The sequence below is a fragment of the Pleurodeles waltl genome, chromosome 10 (genome assembly GCF_031143425.1).
Source record: "Pleurodeles waltl isolate 20211129_DDA chromosome 10, aPleWal1.hap1.20221129, whole genome shotgun sequence".
Classification (NCBI taxonomy): Eukaryota; Metazoa; Chordata; class Amphibia; order Caudata; family Salamandridae; genus Pleurodeles; species Pleurodeles waltl.
In genome coordinates this window covers 801,164,779-801,184,923 of record NC_090449.1, presented here as the reverse complement: position 1 = coordinate 801,184,923, position 20,145 = coordinate 801,164,779, and the positions used below count along the sequence as shown (strand labels likewise).

General features: G+C 41.3%; 1 protein-coding gene across 1 annotated transcript in view; it reads right to left on the bottom strand.

Moving 5' to 3' along the window:
- The window catches only part of RAPGEF5 (Rap guanine nucleotide exchange factor 5), an 863,712-nt gene that overhangs the window by 129,005 nt on the left and 714,562 nt on the right, over positions 1-20,145 (bottom strand). The window contains exon 12 of the mRNA XM_069211465.1: positions 8,820-8,898. Coding sequence (XP_069067566.1) covers positions 8,820-8,898 — 79 coding nt within the window. The remainder of the gene's footprint in view (positions 1-8,819; positions 8,899-20,145) is intronic.

Here is a 20,145-nt window from a genome sequence, read left to right as displayed (position 1 = left end):
TAGCAAAATATCCAGAACATATCACAAGATGACCAATACTATAGTCGGTGATGGAAACAAGAGAATCACATGCATAGACACCACCAAAAAGCCAACATTGCTTGGCGATCAAACTTATGCTTGTTATCTACAATAATCTAAACATTAATGGAGAGGTGGCACTGCAGAACATAGTTCAGTGCCACAAAAATACCTCTACAACATTTCCTAACTCCGGTGGCTGCATAACAGAAAGTGCCTATAGTGTCTTTGATATCATGTGCGCTAGGACCCTCGCAGCCCTGAGTGGACTCTAGACCAGAATTACATAATCTGATGGGAGGGGTTAAGGTTTTTTAATGAAAGTTATGATGCAATGTGCAGAGTGCAATAGAATATTGAAGAATAAAGACGTCTTTTACAGACCTCCATGTGTGATGTATTTATTGCTTGCTCCTGGCCAGGGAAAGCCACTACAACTGGGTACGAGATACATGCCTGAAGAAGCAAAGCTACTCTCCCTGAGAGTTTGCAAAGGTGTAGCAAACTACTCGTGCATTCCAGGTGCAACCCAAATCGATGCAAAGCAGTCTGCAACTGGTGCATGTGTAGTCAAAGCCCTAATCCAACTCATACACAGCCATTAAAGAAGTTGAAGGCCCTACAGAGGAGCACACTCAAAAAGCCTGTCAAAACCCACTATTAAGGCTGAAAGTAGAGAATGTGCTGCACCAAAACACAGAGCCATCACCAATATGAAGCAAAGGCTAAAGCAGTGATGACCAGGTATGAAAACAGAGACTTACTTACTTGCACAAGTGAGTGAAGTGCTACATGACCTTGAAAATCTGATGAGACGACCAAGCCCAAGCAACAGGGTGTAGCGTGAATAGGTTGCCAGTCCTGCTTTGTGAGAAGAAGGCTGCCTGAACAGCACATGCCCTCAGTGGTGCAGAAGGGAGCACAAAATACGATGCAGCTACATTCCTGAAGCCACTACTTTTATTTGATACAACAAATAAAGATAACATTGGTGCCAGGTGGACTGCATGGATCAAAATGTTTGATAACTTCATAGTTGAGCTAGGAGAAAACAACAATAAAAAAAATCAATAAATATTTGAAAAACCTTAGCTGGTCACGGAGTAAAAGAAGTGCTAAAGAAGCTCTCACAAGCTGATGCAACATCATACCAAAAGATAAAAGAGGCGTTGGATGCCAAATTCAACCCGATGCTCAATGTCGACTACAAGAGGTACATCTTCAACCAAGCATAACAACAAGCTTGTGAAATGATGGATGAGTTTGTTGTGAGACTTGATGCACTTCTCAAACACTGTAAGTTCTGTAACTTTATCGATGAAGAAGCCATGCCCCTTGGAGTCATTGATGGCTGCCTTTCAGCGTACTTCAGAAGACGCATGTTGAGAGAGCCACTCAGTTTGAAGAGAATGCTAATAGCTGCAATGTTGGAAGAATGATCAGATCTACAAGCTACTGACATGGACGCAGGAACAGCGCATAATGAATTGATCATAAAAAGAAGCATTAACACAGGATAGATGCACATACATTGAGTGTCTCAGAAGAAGAACAAGTTATGCTTCTGATGTGGGTTTTCATTTCCGAATTTCCCCAGGACAGACGTGCAAAGGCTACGGGAAAGAAAAACAATTCATAACAGCCTGAAAAGCGAACGGGAAATCAAATGCGCCACAGCAAGAAGAGAAAATGGACGACAGAAGGTTCCAGAAGCATTCTTGCCACGCCCACAAGGCCAAAAGGCAAAATCAGTCACGACAAGTAGAAATCAAGCACAGTCGATCATCATCAAGTTTATCATACAAAGGCTCTTCAAAGTCATTATCAAGCACTAGTGAAAAAGACGGGTGTGCGTTGATGATATCGACTAAGGAACAACATGTAGGATTTGCTGCTTGCAAAGATCAAAAGTCAAAAAAATCAACAAATGAAGCAACAAAATTAATTTGGACACTGTCCTAAAATGACATTAAATGTGAACGCTCACCCCATAACCTTCACTATAGACAGTGGCGCGTCCATTAACATCATGCCAGTAAAAAGGTTCAACAGCCTGTTTCCTGTGCCATGCCCTGCTCCATCAAACATGAAGGAATACACATTGGCTGCTTCTTAACTGTTCCAGAGTCAAGGGTCATTTACAGCATCCTTGTGACATAAAATGAAATCAATGTAAGCTGCAGTTCATGTCCTTCAGGTAACTTCATCTAGGCTGAAATTGTCAGTCAGTTCCTTTTGTTGTTTCATGGCTTAGGAAGTCTCAAAAAGATGCAATTGTAACTTCATATTCATGAGGACATTTGCCCTGTTGCCCAACTGCACTACAGTCACTTTTCACTTACGAGCAGCCCTTGAGAAAGAACTAGAAACAATGTTGAAGCATGAGATGATTGAATGTCCCACTGGTCCTATGCCATGGGTTTCACCCATAGTTGTGGTGCCAAAAATGGACAGCAGATGTGCGGTGCACATTTGTGTTGATAATCGTCAGGCCAACAAAGCAGTCGAAAGAGAAAGACATCCTGGTCCCCACATAGTGGACAGGATCATGCAGCTGAACGAAGTCAAATTCATCTCCCGACCTGGACAAAAGATACTATCAACTCATTTTAGAACAGAACTGTGGGTACATTACTACTTTTTACTCATGTTGGTTCAGACAAAAAAGACTGAGTTTTGGAGTATCTTCTGCTGCAGAGATATTTCAGGATGTTATTCGCTGAATTATTTAACTTGTTATGCATGTTTTTGATTACAATGATGACATACTGGTATTTGAGGCAACACAAAAGGAGCATGACAAGGCTCTTACACAAGGGTGCCAATTACTTGCTGATGCACATCATACTCTAAATGTAGCAAAGTGTGAGTTTCACAAAACCAAACAAATTCTTTGGGCACATATTCTCTGATGGGGAATGACTCCTGATCTGTATAAGGCCACTGTCATCTACCTGCCCCCCAAAACATGTAACCTTGCAACAATCCTTCTTCGGCATGGCCAGTTATTGTTCAAGGTACATTTGTAACTTTGCTACAGTGAGGGCCCGTTGAGAGACAAAGTGGAATGTCCCATTCCAGTGGTCTCCTGAATGTGATCACAGTTTCAAAGAAATAAAACATGCGATTAAGAATACAACTGAAATGGCCTATTTTGACCCCAAGTTACATACTGAGATCACAGTAGAAGCGAGCCTGGTGGGGCTGGGGCAATCCATGCTCAACATAATGGCCATCCAAATGCCCAAAGACACATTGAGGCCTATGCCAGTAGAAGCCTGTCTAAAACAGGACGTGCCTACTCTCAGCCGGAGCAGGAGGGTCTGGCCGTAATGTGGGCCCACAAATATTTTCATGTGTTTTCATATGGGAAACTTTTCACTATCATCACAGGACCACCATGTGTTGCTCACTACTTTTGGAAACCCAAGAGCTAAGATGTCCCCTTGCATTGAGAGGTGGGGGTTGTGACTGCAAGAGTATGACTACCTAACTGTACACAAGCCGGGGAAAGACACACACTCTGCAGATTAGTTTTCACAAGTGCCACTACATTGCCACAGTTCAACATCGAAAGCAGCTGAAGAGTATCTCAACTTCATTGTAAGGTCCAGCACACCAGCTGCTCTATCCATTGAACAGATTATTTCTATCAAAGCAGATAAGACATGCTCATCCTCAAATACCTCATTATAACACAGTCTTGGGAGAAAAGTATTCAACCTTTTGCTGATGATGTTGAATTTAAAAAATTCAAACAATTTACAGGATGAGTTATCCGTCCCCTGAGAGGGTACCATATTGAGAGGCTTAAGAATCACACCAGAGAGCCTGAGACAGCAAGTCATCGAGCTAGCCCATGAAGTCTATTGTGGCACTGTAGCCACCAAGAGACCCCGAAGAGACTGAGTGTGGTTCCCTCGTCTAGATGAACGAGTTGAGAGAGAACTACAACCATGTCACCTTTGTAACTGTTTACCCTCCAAAGTGAAACAGCATCTATTGACAATGTCAGACCTTCATGTGCATGCCTGGGAGACAGTTGGAGTTGATATCTTTGAGCCTCTAGAAAATGGACATCATCTCATAGTAGTCATTCATGAATACACACATTTTTCTCATGTGGGATGCTTATTATCAATAACCAATGATAACGTCATCAAGCGACTTTATGACATCTTTGCAGCGTGGGCATCCACACAATTCTAAAATCGGATAATAGCCCACCTTTTAATAGAAAAGCATTCAAGAAGTTTCTTGTTCGACTCTATGTCAAGAATCAAAACAGTACACATCTGTGGCCCAAAGTCAAGGTTGAACAATTTATGGGCACCCTCAAGAGGGTAATTCAGCGAGCGTCAATGGAGGGAATCAACCTAAACCAAGCTCTATGCCAAGCCCGTTGTGTGTGTTGATCAACTCCTCACTCTACAACTGGTGAGAGCTCTGCCACCTTGCTATTTGTGAGAGCAATTGGAACCAAACTACCACAATGGACATCAGATCGTTCAATGAATGCTGATAAGGTTGTGTGTCAGATACTTCTCAAAAGTGCAAAATGAAAATAAATGCCAATCAGGGCTGATGCACCCAGGACACAGTCTTTGAGGAAGGGGGCTAGGTAGTCTTTAAACACACAAAGTAGCAGAAAACTGAAATTCTGTTTGCTGTCCACCCTTTGAGGGTCATGATGTGCAAAGGACAAATGGTGAAAGCACATCATCCCTGAAAATCCATCAAACGGGACTCATAACACTTTAAACACATACCTCAATGTTCATCAGCTCCTAAGATCACAAGCGAGGCAACCCCATCTGAACGTCCAGATCGCACATCTGAGCCTATGTCATTGTTGCACAAAGAAGGTGCCCCTCAACTACCTCAATACCACCCGATCTCACAAACCAGTACAAGCGCCTTGGCACCACATTGAGGAAATATGACACTAATATTGTTTGTGCTTTTTATTCAACAAAGAGGGAGATATAGGGGGTCATTCTGAGGGCCAGGGTCGGCGGGAGCACCGCCGACAGGCCGGCGGTGCCCCGCAGGGCATTCTGACCGCGGCGGTAAAGCCGCGGTCAGACCGGCAACACTGGCGGTCTCCCGCCAGTGTACCGCCGCCCTTTGGAATCCTCCAAGGAGGCGCAGCTAGCTGCGCCGCCGAGGGGATTCCGACCCCCCCTACCGCCATCCAGTTCCCGGCGGTCCGCCCGCCGGGAACCGGATGGCGGTAGGGGGTGTCGCGGGGCCCATGGGGGCCCCTGCAGTGCCCATGCCACTGGCATGGGCACTGCAGGGGCCCCCGTAAGAGGGCCCCTACAAGTATTTCACTGTCTGCCTGGCAGACAGTGAAATACGCGACGGGTGCAACAGCACCCGTCGCACCTTCCCACTCCGCCGGCTCGATTACGAGCCGGCATCCTCGTGGGAAGGGAGTTTTTCCCTGGGCTGGCGGGCGGTCTTTTGGCGACCGCCCGCCAGCCCAGGGAAAAACTTAGAATACCCTCCGCGGTCTTTCGACCGCGGAGCGGTATTTCGGAGGGGGAAGTCTGGCGGGCGGCCTCCGCTGCCCGCCAGACTTAGAATGACCCCCATAGTGTCTTTGATATCACGCACACTGGGACCCTTGCCGTCCTGGGTGGACTCTAGACAGTAATAACATAATCTGATGGGAATGTTATGGTGTGGTTATGAAAGTTATGATGCAATGCGTGCTGAGCGCAATAGTATGCTGAGGAATAAAGACGTCTCTTACAGAGCTCCTTGTGTGGCATATTCATTGCATGCTCCCAGGCTAGGGAAAAGTACCAGGGGTGCAACTGGTAAGTGCCCTTATTATTGACCTTCTGGGCTTTTGTGGTATTAAAAAAGGGGCTGTAGATGCTCGCACTGCCATTTATACAATACAGATTGTCCCAGTTTGAATGTAGTACTGACACAATCTCAAGGGGACATTCTGTCATTTTTATGAGGGTGTGGACCTCATGCAAATTAGGGAACAGTTACCCTCTGTACCTGCATCTGTAATACATTTATATACAAATAAGTATAATACAGAGCGTATGTAGAGGAAGAGTAGTTAGAAGGCACACTCACTGCATGCCACAACGTGGCAGTGCAGCTGTACGTTCCACGATAGCACACTTCAAAAAGTGATAAGGGGCCCAATAGATCCCTAGACATCTCCCTGCACGTGGGTGAAATCAATCATTGCAAATGCCTTTATGGGTATTTCTGGCCCCCTTTGAAAGGCAGGCTGAAATGCTGCCTTCAAAGTGAAAGACTAACAGGGCTGCTTCAAGCAGCCTGCCCACCTTTAACTAATGTGCTGCCACCAGGGAAGGCCTGAGTTTGTGGTTGCCTTGGGGCAGCAGATCAACTATAATAAGGAGTACTGACCAAGCATACACCCGGTGCTACCAGTTAAAGGAGCACTGTGGCGTAGGCTATGGCAAATAAATCCTTTATATAATACAGCCCCTGGGTCATTGTATGCATATTTGACCTCTGTAACTCCTAAAAACTGCAAAGATGTTTATTGTCTCAGCCAAGCAGAATGCTTACAGACACTAACTACAGTTCTTTACTCACAATCATTTTACAATGGCACGGACAAGAACCAGACAGGTCGTTGACTTACTTGCATTCAAGCATTAATATGTGTTAATTGCCCTTCTTGGGATTAAGCATCCTCGATTCAGCTTGAGCCCATAATTGTAGGAAAAGCATTTAGCAGAAGTGCACATTATGCAGAAGGTCGTATCCCTGGCAATGAGTAGAGACAAAGCGCTCTGCCTTCATAGGGCTTGTCATCTCATGATCTCAGGTAATGCTGCGATACTTATTGAGCTGAAAGTTAGTGGCCTCATGGCTGAATTTTGCTGAATTTTGTATTTGGGCTAAGTATTGCTGCCATTTCTGCGGAAAAAGCATGAGTAATATATGTTTTTATTTGTTTGGAAGTTTCTGTCTCCCAACTGTGCAAACTAATTGCATCTTCCTTGTATAGAAATGTTGGACTCTCAAATACCATGATATGCTTGATGCTGATAAAGGTAGTAGTGAAGTACTGAAAAAAGATTTATTTTCTGTTTCCAATACATTCAATATTTTGCACTGCTATTGGGAATGCTGTAGTGAAATATGCAGATGCAAACTCGCCTATCCCACCAAAGGCAAATTATCCTGACACTGAGTTAATATTCAAATTTTCAGGCCATTGTCATTGACACAGACAACATCTGATATAGATATTCATTACTAATCACCCGTTCGAATTTTTGAATCATAGACCATAAAAGTCTCTTTTTAGCTAAAGAGTTCACTCAATCAATTATCCTAATTTTTGTATTTAAACTAGGGGATTCGAAAAGCCCAAGAGATTACTGTAATAGATTTCCACACGCAGTCTCCAGAAACATACAATCATTTTTACTCTAAATTGAAAAGATCATATAAGCGATTGAACGTAAAGGAACAAAACTATAACCCACTTCATCTCTTTTATTCAACTTCAAGAAGGAATATTTTTTGAAGAAGCTACAAAGCTGAACAACATAATAAACAATACTCTAACAAATATTATCCAAAGTACACTGTAGTAGTTATATAATGAAATGAATGTACAACAGGTCACTATCTTATGCCCTTAAAAGCTTGAGATATAAATTAATTGATCATTTACCAACTTTTATAAAGAAAAGGCATCCAGTCTTATAGGTTTTCCTGATTTCCTTTTAAAATGGGCTCACCGGCTTCAACTACAGGGTCCTAGCATTACAGCAAACCCTGGTGATAGGACATAATTAGATGTGTTTTAAGTTATTCTTATTAATTTCTATGTCCGTATCTAAGATAGGGAACAACCCATGTAAACAGAAATAAAAATCTGCAGTTCAGATTCACTCCGTATTCTGTTTTATTATATAAAGTTGTTTTTCCCCAAGAATAAATTTTACATTTATTTTGGTTCCTTTGTACATAATGCAAGTGGATGAAGTTCTTCATTTCCAGGTATGTACTTTACCATATCAATATATTTATTTTTAAAAGAGTACTGGAGTGTAGGAGCCTGATTTTGCAGACCACTAGGTACTCTTGTCTTTGCATTTTCGTTTTGATGCCTCAAAACTCAGTTTTTACATAAAAGGACGTATGGTAGCAGTGGTATAAAGAAACTTGAGGGGCCCCCTCTGCAAGGTATATGGAGAAGGGTCCCCAACGCTTCAAGCCCAGTAAGAAGCTCACAGGCCCCCTCGTTCACAAAGCCCAAGGGACTCCCTGGAGCTCGACCCCACTCCTCACCCCCCCTTCCACCGCGGGTGCTGCGGGAACTATTGTTACCCCTGTGATTGGTAGTTGTATGTATATCTGTTTCTAAGTAAATCCTGTGATAGTAGTATGCTATTTATCACAACAATTGTTTTTCTCAATTAGGACGAAATATTTACCAATGAAATGCATACGAAAATTTTAATTTTGACACCCAGTAATTAAACCAACAGAAAACTACTGAAGCATTAAGTAACCTGGAAGGTGATATAAAACAATGGGAAAGAATAATTTTAGGTTTTAAAATGAACAATGATTGACTGATTAAACATTTTTGGGTTGAACTTTTAATCAAAAATGCGAAACAGTGAATCCGAGAATCCCAGCAGAGACCCAGGAACCATGAGTATTCTGAAGGGGCGCAGTGTCTTCTTCTAACAGTGTCCTGTTGTTTCATGTGGCAGCAAAAAAGTAAATTCAGTCAGCGCACCTTACCGTGCAACCAAGTAGCGATAAAAGGATATTGTTGCAACAAAGCCTGGCAGAAGTCATTGGTAGTCATGAAGACGGTGTACGTCAGCAGGAAGTCATCAAGGAGAGTATCTGCACAAAAGAAAACAGTCAGTAAGACCCCAGGTTATACAAGTTATACAGTGGTAGACTTATGCGGCATCAGCAGCCGCAATTTCAACAGAAATGAGATTTGAGTAGATCTTGCAATCTGGGACAATGACAACATTGTGTTCTGATTTTGATCATACTCAGCATGATAACCAACATTTTTTTTTTAAGTTACATAAATCAGGCAATATTAGTGTAATATAGAGGATGCAGAAAAATCTTGGAACGTTATTGGATTTAAAAACATGCAGGTTCGTAGGAATATTTACTTGTTGCTTCTAGATAAAAGCGCCTATCCATTTTTCTGAATTTGTAAATTAACTTCAGTATCACAGATAGAATGAACATAATATTTAGTGTTAGACAATTTCCAATCTCGAGATGATAGTTCCGCTTCTGTGCTCCTCCACTCACTCTGGTAGACAACAAATACCTCAGCCATTGAATCATGCCTGTCAAAATGAGCCAGAATTGACACTATTATAAAGTGTTGTTCATCGAGGCTCTGACAACATAGTTATAATATCTATATCACCAGTGGTAATACCTTCTGCAATCCAGTTTAGGGATTTTTGGTGTGTGTATATATTCTGAAATATGAAGACCATACCTACAATATGAACAAAATATGCCCATGAACTATTGAAACAGAAGTCACTTTGTACAACATGAAATCCAAGAAAATGTGCCAAATAAAATTTTTAGAAAGAATATTTAGAACTATTGATGGATAACTGCGAGCAACCGTAATGTTTCTGACTCACATGAAATAGAAAGCTTGAGTGAACCTCGAGTTTTCGGAGATGTTTTTCAGAACTCTGAGGTGATTAATATTCCCATCTCCTCGTGTCCTGCCTCACTCCCCATACCAAATAGAGTTAATTCATTCCTGACATCCTGATGCTCTCTCACGTCCCCATCTCTGCATTTCCTCGATTCATTCTTCCTCCGTATGTAAAAACTACTGAGCATCCTGCCACCCTTCCACATGAACCTCTGTGCATCCACTGCACATTTATATTATATTATATTATATTATATTATATTATATTATATTATGGTGGCTTGTGCAATGTCAATATCATTTGTTCAAGTGAACCTTTTTAGTACTATACTTGTAAGTTTTTAATAGCTAGACGTTTACACCTTAACACAAGTCCCAGGAAATGAGTTTCAAGAGACTGTACATTTTGGGACTCATTACCATCAATACAGCTAGCCTACAAAATAACAAGCATAGTGTTACTTCAGTGGCAATAGTTACACAATGACTAAAGCAATTGTGGCAGTAAATTGCCTCAGTTTGAAGAAGGCATTATTTCTGATGAAGTGGAAAAGTGGTGCATATCTCCTTTGGTCCATACACTTTATGTAAGTCATTCATGGTGTTGGATTTGGCACTTTCTGCAGTCTCACCAATAAACGTTTTTCTAAATTTGTTTTTGTTGGCTTTGGGTCTCTGTGCACTTTACCACTGCTAACAAGTGTTAAAGTGCTTGAGCTCTCCGTGTAAAGCATGGCACAGTTGGCTTAGAGCTGATTGTCCTCTTTAATTTACTTGTAAGCCCCTAGTGTATGGTATTAAATGTACCCAGGGCCTATAAATTAAATGCTAGCAGTAGGCCTGCAGTACTCATTGTGCCACCCTTTGACGTAGCCTTTCAAAACATGTCTCAGGCTTGCTACTGCAGCCTGTAATGCAGTTTTAAAACTGCCATTTCAGCCTTGCACAATAATCCTTTTGCCAGACCTGATTCTTCCTTTTTGATATATATATATAGCTCACCTCTAAGGAAGGCTCTAATGCGCCCATAGGGCAGACTACCCTGTATCTAAAAAGTAGGACATGTGTTTACGTTTTACATGTCATGGTGCTGAAAAAATCCAAAATTAGATTTTCACTACTGCAAGGCAAAACTCTCCCATTGGATAACATTGTGTTACCTTATTTAATTTATTAAGTGATAATTTTTTATTGAAAACAGTTCTGAATGTCAAATTTTGGACTCAAATGATCTGTAATTCAAAATCCTCTTTAATGGTAAAGTCGGGTTTCAAGTCAAAATCGTGAATCTGTCACCTTTAGAAAGTTGGTGCTTTGTTGTCCTAAACATTTGGTACCTGCCGCATGTGTCCTGTCACATGACTGTGAATAACATGGTAGTTAGCGTTGGTGTATTCCTCTCAGACAGTGAGGTGAGAGAAAAGGTGAGGTTGGCAGGATGGAGCATCCTGCCAGGATGAGTGGCGTGGAGAAGTTCCCTTCCCCACTTACATTTCACAGGGCTGCCTCTAGCACACAAAGGAACTTGACACAAGGATTTTGTCGCCCTAGACTACTTGGATCCTGGACAGAGAAGGGAAGAGCTTTCCAGAATCAGATGTGGGGGTAGCCAGTATGTCACCCCCTTTTCAAAGGTTGGCTCAGTATAAAATATTGGACCTCTTGAACCACATCTTCAGTACACTCCTAGACCCGTGGACTACAGGAGGAGGATTGCCTTCTTTCCCAGAGGACTGCTGTACTATTTGATGTGTGGCTTGTTCTTCAGAGGACTGTCCTGCTGCCTGAGGCCTGTTCTGTTCTCTGAGAAGTAAGTTTGGGCCTTCTACCTTCATCCCAGGCTAACCTTAGTAATTCCAAAGGTCAGTATATTGACCTCCTGTTCTGAGCTACAGGGACACAACATGTTCCAGAGACCTCCCAGCAACTGGCCAGTTGACCTCCTGCAACTGGACTGGTCTGATCCCTACTGGCCTCTGCTAGAATGAGTCCCTGATGCCAGACTGGTGGCTCCTCAGGTCCTGGACCTTTGGCTGGCTTCAGAGTGCACTATTCTGCAATGCAAAATGACATCTTTGCGCTCTTCACAACTGTAAAGGATCAAGACTCTGCCACCTGTGACAACTGCCAACATGAAGCTCCAGTGAACCCAACTCTTCGCACTACAGTGGCCATCGTTTATGATGACCAGCCTGCTCTTCGCACTACGGCGATGACCATCTGTGATGCTCTCATTGCTCCTCACAGCCTTCTCCACTGTGAACTGGACTCTTTGTGCCAGACTTTGAGAAGGTAACTATATCCAACACACGCTCTATCGCAGCTAACCTGAACTTTTCCAATCTAGCCCGGACAGATGACTGCAAGTGGCACTTTGTGCTTTTAGGCGCTATACTTATCTAAAAATTTGAAATTGCGTATTTCAAGTTCTACTGATTAGATTTAATTAGTTTCAGCATCATTTTATTTACTAAAATGTACTCTATTTTTCTACATTTGAGTAGGATTTTTCTTGTGTTCTGTTTTCACTGTGTTACTGTTTGTGTGCTGCATAAACACTTAACCCATTGCCCCTACGTTAAGCCAGACTACTTTTGTGCCAAGCTACCAGAGGTTTAAGCACAAATTAATTTTGTGCTTTTCGAGATTCACCCTGACTAGGATTGTGGTTGTTGCTTGAGAAGGCTTTTGACAACACTCAACTATTAAACCAATTTCTTACTCATGGGATATAGGAAAAACACAAACTCTGCCTATGGACTCTCTGCCATGTCTCTTATCACAACTAAACTATTATTGCTGCACCACTAAAACAGACAAGTTGAATCAGTTTCATATTCTTAGAGCTGCGACTTTCCTCATTAAATATTATTCCACTCCAGCTCTTCTACTTTGCTCTTAATTCACAGAGTATTTCCCAGAGTAGACCCATTTGGTGAGTAATAAGGGTGTGGTTCAGCATTAAAGTCATAGGTTTTCATACTAAGGTCTCTGTTGCCAATGTTAAACCCTGGGAGAATGTTCAGCGATAAAGGGAAAGTCAAGTGCACTAGCTCCTCATACATGGTTAGAGAGACCTCCCACCTCCCACGGAGGGAGCAGTTACCGTTGTAGACAAATTCAACTCCTAGGACAAATCCATTTTAAATTATAATACTACCGGATCTTCAAAACTATTTTATACATCTCTTAGCTCAGTTGCTGTTACATACTTTCTACTGCAGACAGTACCCCTTGGAATTTTCTAGGTATACAAGTACTCAGTGCGAGACTGTGTTCCCATTAGCTTATGTGTTTTACTTGAGGTTCCTGATAGGCCATTCTAGGCCAAAGACAGTGACAACGTCAGCTTTCCATGGTCTTAAATGTGATGCCTTTATGCACGGTAGGTGCCATAATATAAGAAGTGTTCATTCTTTTTCTTTATTTTTTTTGTCTATCTTTATCGGATTGTTATTTAATACTTTATTTTCCTCTATTTATTTTACTTATTGCACGAGAAGAAAAAAAAACATGTCAAGTATGTTTTGTACAGCGCCCTCGTGCAGGAATACAATTACACAAACGAAATGGCACTATAGAGCACATTTGCAGCCAGTGCCACTAATCGATTACCCTCGCAGTTATGCTTCGAAGCCCAGTGTAACTGCAAATAAAAAAGGTGAAGGTCAATGAGTTCACGTTACTGACAGCAAACCCGGTCAATTCTTATATAAGTAAATAGCCTTGGAAATTGACTCCCATTACAAGACTTCAGCCCCGTCCCTCCTATTGGTTCTGCCACGCTTTTGTCAGTTTCTGTCTGAGAAGGACCACATTCTTTATGTGTCTGAGAACCAAGAATATGGGGCTCAGCAGCAGTTGTGTTGCAAATTAATGAATCAGAAGAATAGAAGGCAAAAAGGATACAGAAGGCAAAAAGGATACAGAAGGGTGCCGCTTCTATATGGATTGTCAGACAGAATTTGAAAGACGAAGCGCTACCTTGCATATCAGGAAAGGGTTTGTTTTTTAAACAGGTATCTACAAAACTGTGTTTTAAACCGCATTTCTATACTTTAAAAATTGCTAATGTGGTATTATTGTTTGGGGAAACATCAAATGCTCCTTGCTATTCAACAGCAGTGTAATAGAGACTCAACCCACTCCTCACTGATTACAATATCTGGGGTTCTTGTACTCCAGAACAGGCGTAGCCTAGAATCTCTCGCCGGACTGACCCCTTTGGGGTGGGATCAAGATATACTGAGGTTTGTAAAGGTAGATGGGCTTCAAAATCAAGCAATGCAATGCACACGAAGTCAGTGTATTCAACTTTGTATACATATTCAGCAAATACCTGTTTGCACTTGGAGGTGCTGGTCTACCCAAAGCCTGGTTTCAAGTTCAATTAGGCATTTGGGCTCATGCTGCTCCTTAAAGGCGAACAGAGCTTCAATGTGCCTGCTGTTACCTTGTCTCATTAATAAAGGCAAGACCTTGTAACTCAAGACGGACTGCTCCTTTTTGGGTCGGGTCTAGACTGATTTGCATATGTTTAGTTCATGTTTGTAATGCAGAGATGATCTAAAATGATGGAATGTGCCCAGAGAAATTACCAGTGACCCAGATTACGTCATGCTTGTTAGAGTTGTTTTTTCCAACTGTTTGCATTGATAACTATCAATCATTTTTATAGACAACCCAGTTAACATATGGTAGTGCATGCCGGTTTTTCCAACTTCCACAATTTTTTTAAAGCATACTTAAAATGCTTCTTCTCACTTTGATCTATGTATGTATAAAATACTATATTGCACAAACAAGAGATTATTTTCACAGACCTTTGACAGAAAGAATACACTTTAAACTGAATTGCCTTCATAACCAACTTTTGGTTCATATATCTCGGGATGCAGGTAAAGACTCGCTTGCCTGAAGTCATTCCTCGAATCCATTCTATTCCACAAGCCAGTGAGCATCAGGCCTCTTCACGTTCTCTTAATTTGACTGGAGAATTTAACTATTATGGGTTGCATTTGCTTTGTCTGCATTAGTTGTGACATTTTGTTACACTGATAGTCTTGACTTCCTGCTAGTCAAACCCCATCAGTTCTGAATCCCCCTCGCCTATCCACATCACTTGGACACTGGCCTCCTGCTCCTTCCCTCCCACCTTAGGTTTCTCTCTCTCCAGCCCAGTCGCCGTTGGATGAGTCACGGAGACAGTGAAACCACTGAAGAGGCCCACCTTCTCTTATTTATGCAATCCATTCTCCCCTGCACTAGCAAAACCGAGGCATGCGCCACAATGTTTCCTTTAATTGGAGATTTAAAATATTATTGTCTGTATAATATGAATGGTATGCCTTGCTTGTGACCTTTTGTTCCACATAAGGGATTGCCTTCCAGTCAAGTCCCCCTCCTATCATAGGTCACATTACCCGCTGGAATGTCAGTCTCTACCTTTCTCCCTACTAACCAACCTGTCTTACATTTTTGGGTCTCAAGAGACGTGTATGGGGAGGAAAAGCCTGGGCCCAGAACCACTGTCTCTATTCTACTCTTCTACCCTGCCACTCTTTGTGATCTTCCTCAGGCTTACTTCAATATTCCAGAAGGATCGCTGATTGATGCAGTCTATTCTCGAGCATCAAATAACACCACTTCCTTAAGGCTACATCACCGTCACTTTTGTACGCACCCCACAGACTGATGCACTCTGAAGACTGGTGATTGACTTGTGCAGCACCATTTGTGGACTCCTAGACCCGAGAACTCCACTCGTATACAAACACTAGTTGCAGGTAGCCGGACCTCCCTGGTGTGTGGTAACTGCTACTCCAAGGTGAACCCCACAAAGGAGTCACTCTCGGTGCTTAGCAGTACCTCCAGTAGGTTAGGACATTATCACTGCTGAATAGCCTCCACATGTCACTGAGAATATACATATACATTCTTACTGGTGCACAGACACAATACAAGGACTGTGACATCCATTAGGATTAGTTCTTAGGGTTTCTTATGTCTGAGATTTACTATGTAATTTATTTCAATTAAACATACAGAGGGGATGCAAGAAATGCAAATAAAGTAAAGCATGAGTAACTAGAGGGAGAGAAAACTGGATATTGTAAGCTAAAAAACAACAAGATAATGAGGTGTTTCTAAAGAAGGGTTGCCAACATTTGACTATGTGCAGCCAATCCATGCCAGAATATGAAGTCATCAACATTAGGTAAAACACCATATTTGCCGATGTTAATGGCCAGCTGGAAAATGATCAGCAACTCAGGCTAGGATACAAACTTGTCTGGGCCATGTATATTTCTGGATGAAGATGCACTATCTCTCTTTTAATTGGACCACAAGAAATATTATGGTTATTGAGTGGCAACATAGTATTGGGTTCAGTGGGGCATTTTCTTTGTCACAGATCTAACATTCTACCTGCAAATCAATGGGTTATTTCAAACGAGCACTGGTTCTACTGAGCTCGGAATTTTTCAAGTTCATCTACAGTGGCATTCTGATGAAATTCAGATGAGTTACACAATGGCACTCAACTAATGTTAGGTCTTCTACACCAGCACCATTGATACTAGGTCAAGAATGCCGGCTAGCCATGGAAGCTGTTGTTCACTGTTCATGAATGATATATATATACATATATATATATATGTATATATATATATGTATATATATATATAATGCCCTACTAAATACAAAGTCCCAACCAAAAAGCCTGAATATAGACAGCATTAGCCCATGTTTTAAAAGTACAATTCTAATAAAATCCATATATTCATTCAGTGGTCTTTTCAAGTATCATTGCCATTTAGCTTCTCCCTCTACAACATACAGCATCGGGCAAAGAGCCAGCCAACTTCATCCACTGGCTATCTTGCATTGAGTGATGCCATTTTGCCTGATCACATGTGCATAGTCATCTGAAATGGAGTGAACTTCAGGGCAAGGGCTAGTGAGCCCAGCCTGCTAGGCCACTACTGAATTTTATCCTTTTATAAAGGTTTTCAAGGTATTTTATACATATCGCTTAAGTTTGAAAACAATTATAAATAAAAATCATTACAGGCCCACCCTTACCTACTGACTCTGCCAATGCTCTTTGGCTTTAATTGAAGAATTTAACAGTTTAACAGTTTGTTAAAATGCATCATTGACTGTGCTTCATCTTAGAAAGCAAGATAAAGTAATGGTCTCTGTACAAGTAAGGTAAATCAAATCTCACAACTGTTTATTATGGTGCAAGATACACAGGCTAAAGAAGGAGATGTCTCAAAAACTTGTTTTAAAAGTGATCTGCAATACCTAACACTCCCAAACACTTAGACATTTTTTAAATGTTTTATGGTTGTCCAATGACTGCTCAAAGACTGAGGACTATTCTACTTACTGCCGTTTGTTTAGGTATGAGTTCAATTCATAAAGATAATTTATCATGTTATTTTACACTGTGGTCTCAGGTGCCAATTCAAAAAGGCACAGCCTTATGTAAACAATGAAGTTTTTATATAATTCTTGGCTAAGTTTCTATGACGTAAAATAAATAAGAATTAATGACAGAATTGTATATCCATCTTTTTATACCCGGGACATGCCACACAAGGGCAATATAATGATCAGCTTTTCTGGCACAGAGTCGAGCACATGTTTCATGCGCCTGCAAGGTCATTGGTATAGCACAAACCTCCGTAGCTCAGCTGTCTCATTTTCTTAAGGCTTCTTGGGGACATTCTGAAAGATTCCCTGGGAATGCATTACACCCATTACTTACCATTGGTTTTGTGTTATGTAACTCACAGTTGACAGCTTTCTATTTGCTGGCTTTATTTGTTTGAGGCTGCATATTCTGAGTGGTCCCACCTGTGGAGCGTGGCATATTTACAGTATTCTTCAGCAAGTGCTCACTTTCTGTAAAAAGGCCTATAAACTTTTTTCTTAGCTTGTCACATTTGTTGAGCATTCAAAGACAGAGGTCAAATGTCAGGCTCTGTCTTTCTCTGACTTCAAAGTGAGAGAGCTTATCTGACAATCCAGGGGATTGAAAGGAAAAGTGTTTTTCTAGCACATAACAAAATGCAAATGAATTGTGTAAATATTTCCGAATATGTCAGAATAGGGAAAGCACAAAGAAAAGCACCTTTTTTGCAATTCTGAAATGTTCTAGAAATTTATTTTGACTACATTCAGAACAAATAAATACACTAGGTAATGCCATTTACACACATTTTAGTTTGTGCGCTGTATAGTTTTATCAGTAAAACTATGTCTATACAAATTTAACAGTTTTTTCAAATGAAAATGTGTTGTCTGTAATAGCAGTGCACTACCACCCCATGCATGCTGTAATCTATCACACTCCACTCTACGCCACTCTATGCTATTCTAAGACACACTACTCTACTCCACTTCATTATATGACACTCTACTCTATGGCACTCCTCTCTGCTCCACACCCCTCCACTCTTTAACAGCCTCTGCACCATTCCACACCTGTTTACACCACTCCACTCTGCTCCACCCAACTCTATAGCATCCCACTCTTTGATACTCCACTCTACTCCCCTCCACTGTACTGTATGCCCCTCCACACCATTCCACTTTACACCACTCCGTTCTACACCATACCACTCTACTCTATGACACTGTACTCTACAACATTCCACACTCCTCTACAACACTAATCCTTAGCCATGCTGAATAAACAACAATGATGTACAACGTGGCTAAAACACAATGGCAAAGCCAATGGCTCGTCCATAGGTGAGACATATTGGATTTGCCAATGCTTGCTATATCAGGCAAGTATAAATTTGGGAAAGTGGAAATGTACTCTTTTCACAGTAATTTAGTGTTCTGATTTTGTTTTTTAGCATAATATAGGGGATATCTGTTACAGCATACCATGGACGTGTGGTGCACTTTGATATACTGAATGACTTATTTGTGTCAGGTTTATTGGGGTGGTCGTTAATGCTCTCAGTAATTGAAGTTTTGATTTTTTACATATTTTCAGAAAGTCTATTCGCAAGTGATAACCAAATTTGTTTTGCATATCCTTGTTTATGGCTCTAACTACAGATGCTCACCTTCCCATCGCCAAATCCAATTTTATGTTATGCTAACTCACACACACACACATATACTGTGTATATATATATATATATTTTACACTTTTGTGAAATATGCACAATGTGTTCAACTATACGTAACTGCCCAAGCTATGTATTTCCCCCTGGATAATTATATGTTCCCAATGAACTCCTGAATCCACAAGTGGGAGCTGAACCTCATGGATGGTTTCCACTTTATAAACCCAGTGCCAGTGACGAGGAGGTATGGCATCAATTGTTTATGACTGCAGTTGCAAAGCACTGGTACATGTGATTGAGATTCATAAGTGTGAAATGGCCCTTTCATGCTCCCTCCTCCTTCTAGATCGCAGGGTGTATGGAAGTGCACATTGCTGAAATGCATCCCAGGCTCACAATTGATCTTTGGTACACGAAACCTTGTGAATGTGCGTTCACAAAGATTTTGATTTTGAGAAAGGTGGACTTGACAACCGCAGACGTATTTAGCACATCTATCCCGCACTGATTTCATCCTGAAAAGGGTGCACAGATCACGTCTGTGTGAACCATTGCAGCCAGCCTTCATAAAATACCTGAGGATCTTACTTGAGTTTATAGGTCTGGAAGACTGACTGGAAGATTGAGTTATTTAAACACAGGCTATGTTGGTTGCAGTTGGCCTTAGTAATATATAGATAATAGTCTCTCGTCTTTCTTCCACTTTCCCTTCAAGTGTGTACCTTCTGTGCATGTGCTTACCTTGTAAAATCACCTTTTGGTTTGTGAACAGAGTCGTGTTCATTTATTATCTTTTCTAACCAGTTTGCGTGGATTGTTAGTGTTAATAATTTACCACAATGCTATTTGAAGTCGTGTTAGACTGTGGCTCTGCTATTCTTACTGTGGGGTGACTTCTGAGGGTGTCTTCTAACTCGTTTTAATTTATATCCGATTGCCGCATATGTGCAATCATTTAAAATGTTCACCTAGAAAAACAATAGTTAAAAAAGTGAAAATTCTTCTTCTTTGACGGCTTTCTCACACAAATATGATCTTATGTCAGGAAAGGAAGCTGAATTAGGCATTTTTAGATTCCTAAGTAGCACTTTTCATATATTAATGAAGGAAGGCTTCCAATGGCACCTTAAATTACACTGGCTTAGCTGTGACATTAGGACAGCAGCAGTCCCTCCATATACTACAAGTAGAAAGCTGATGAAGTGACAAGTCTCTTGGGGCAAAGACAGATTTAATTTAGAGGGGGTGGGGATTTGATTTGATTTTATGGAAACGGCTGGTCCTTTAGTGATCACGTTCAAACTCACTGAAAGACTGATGGGGAAAGCGTTAGGGCAATATCATTTGAAG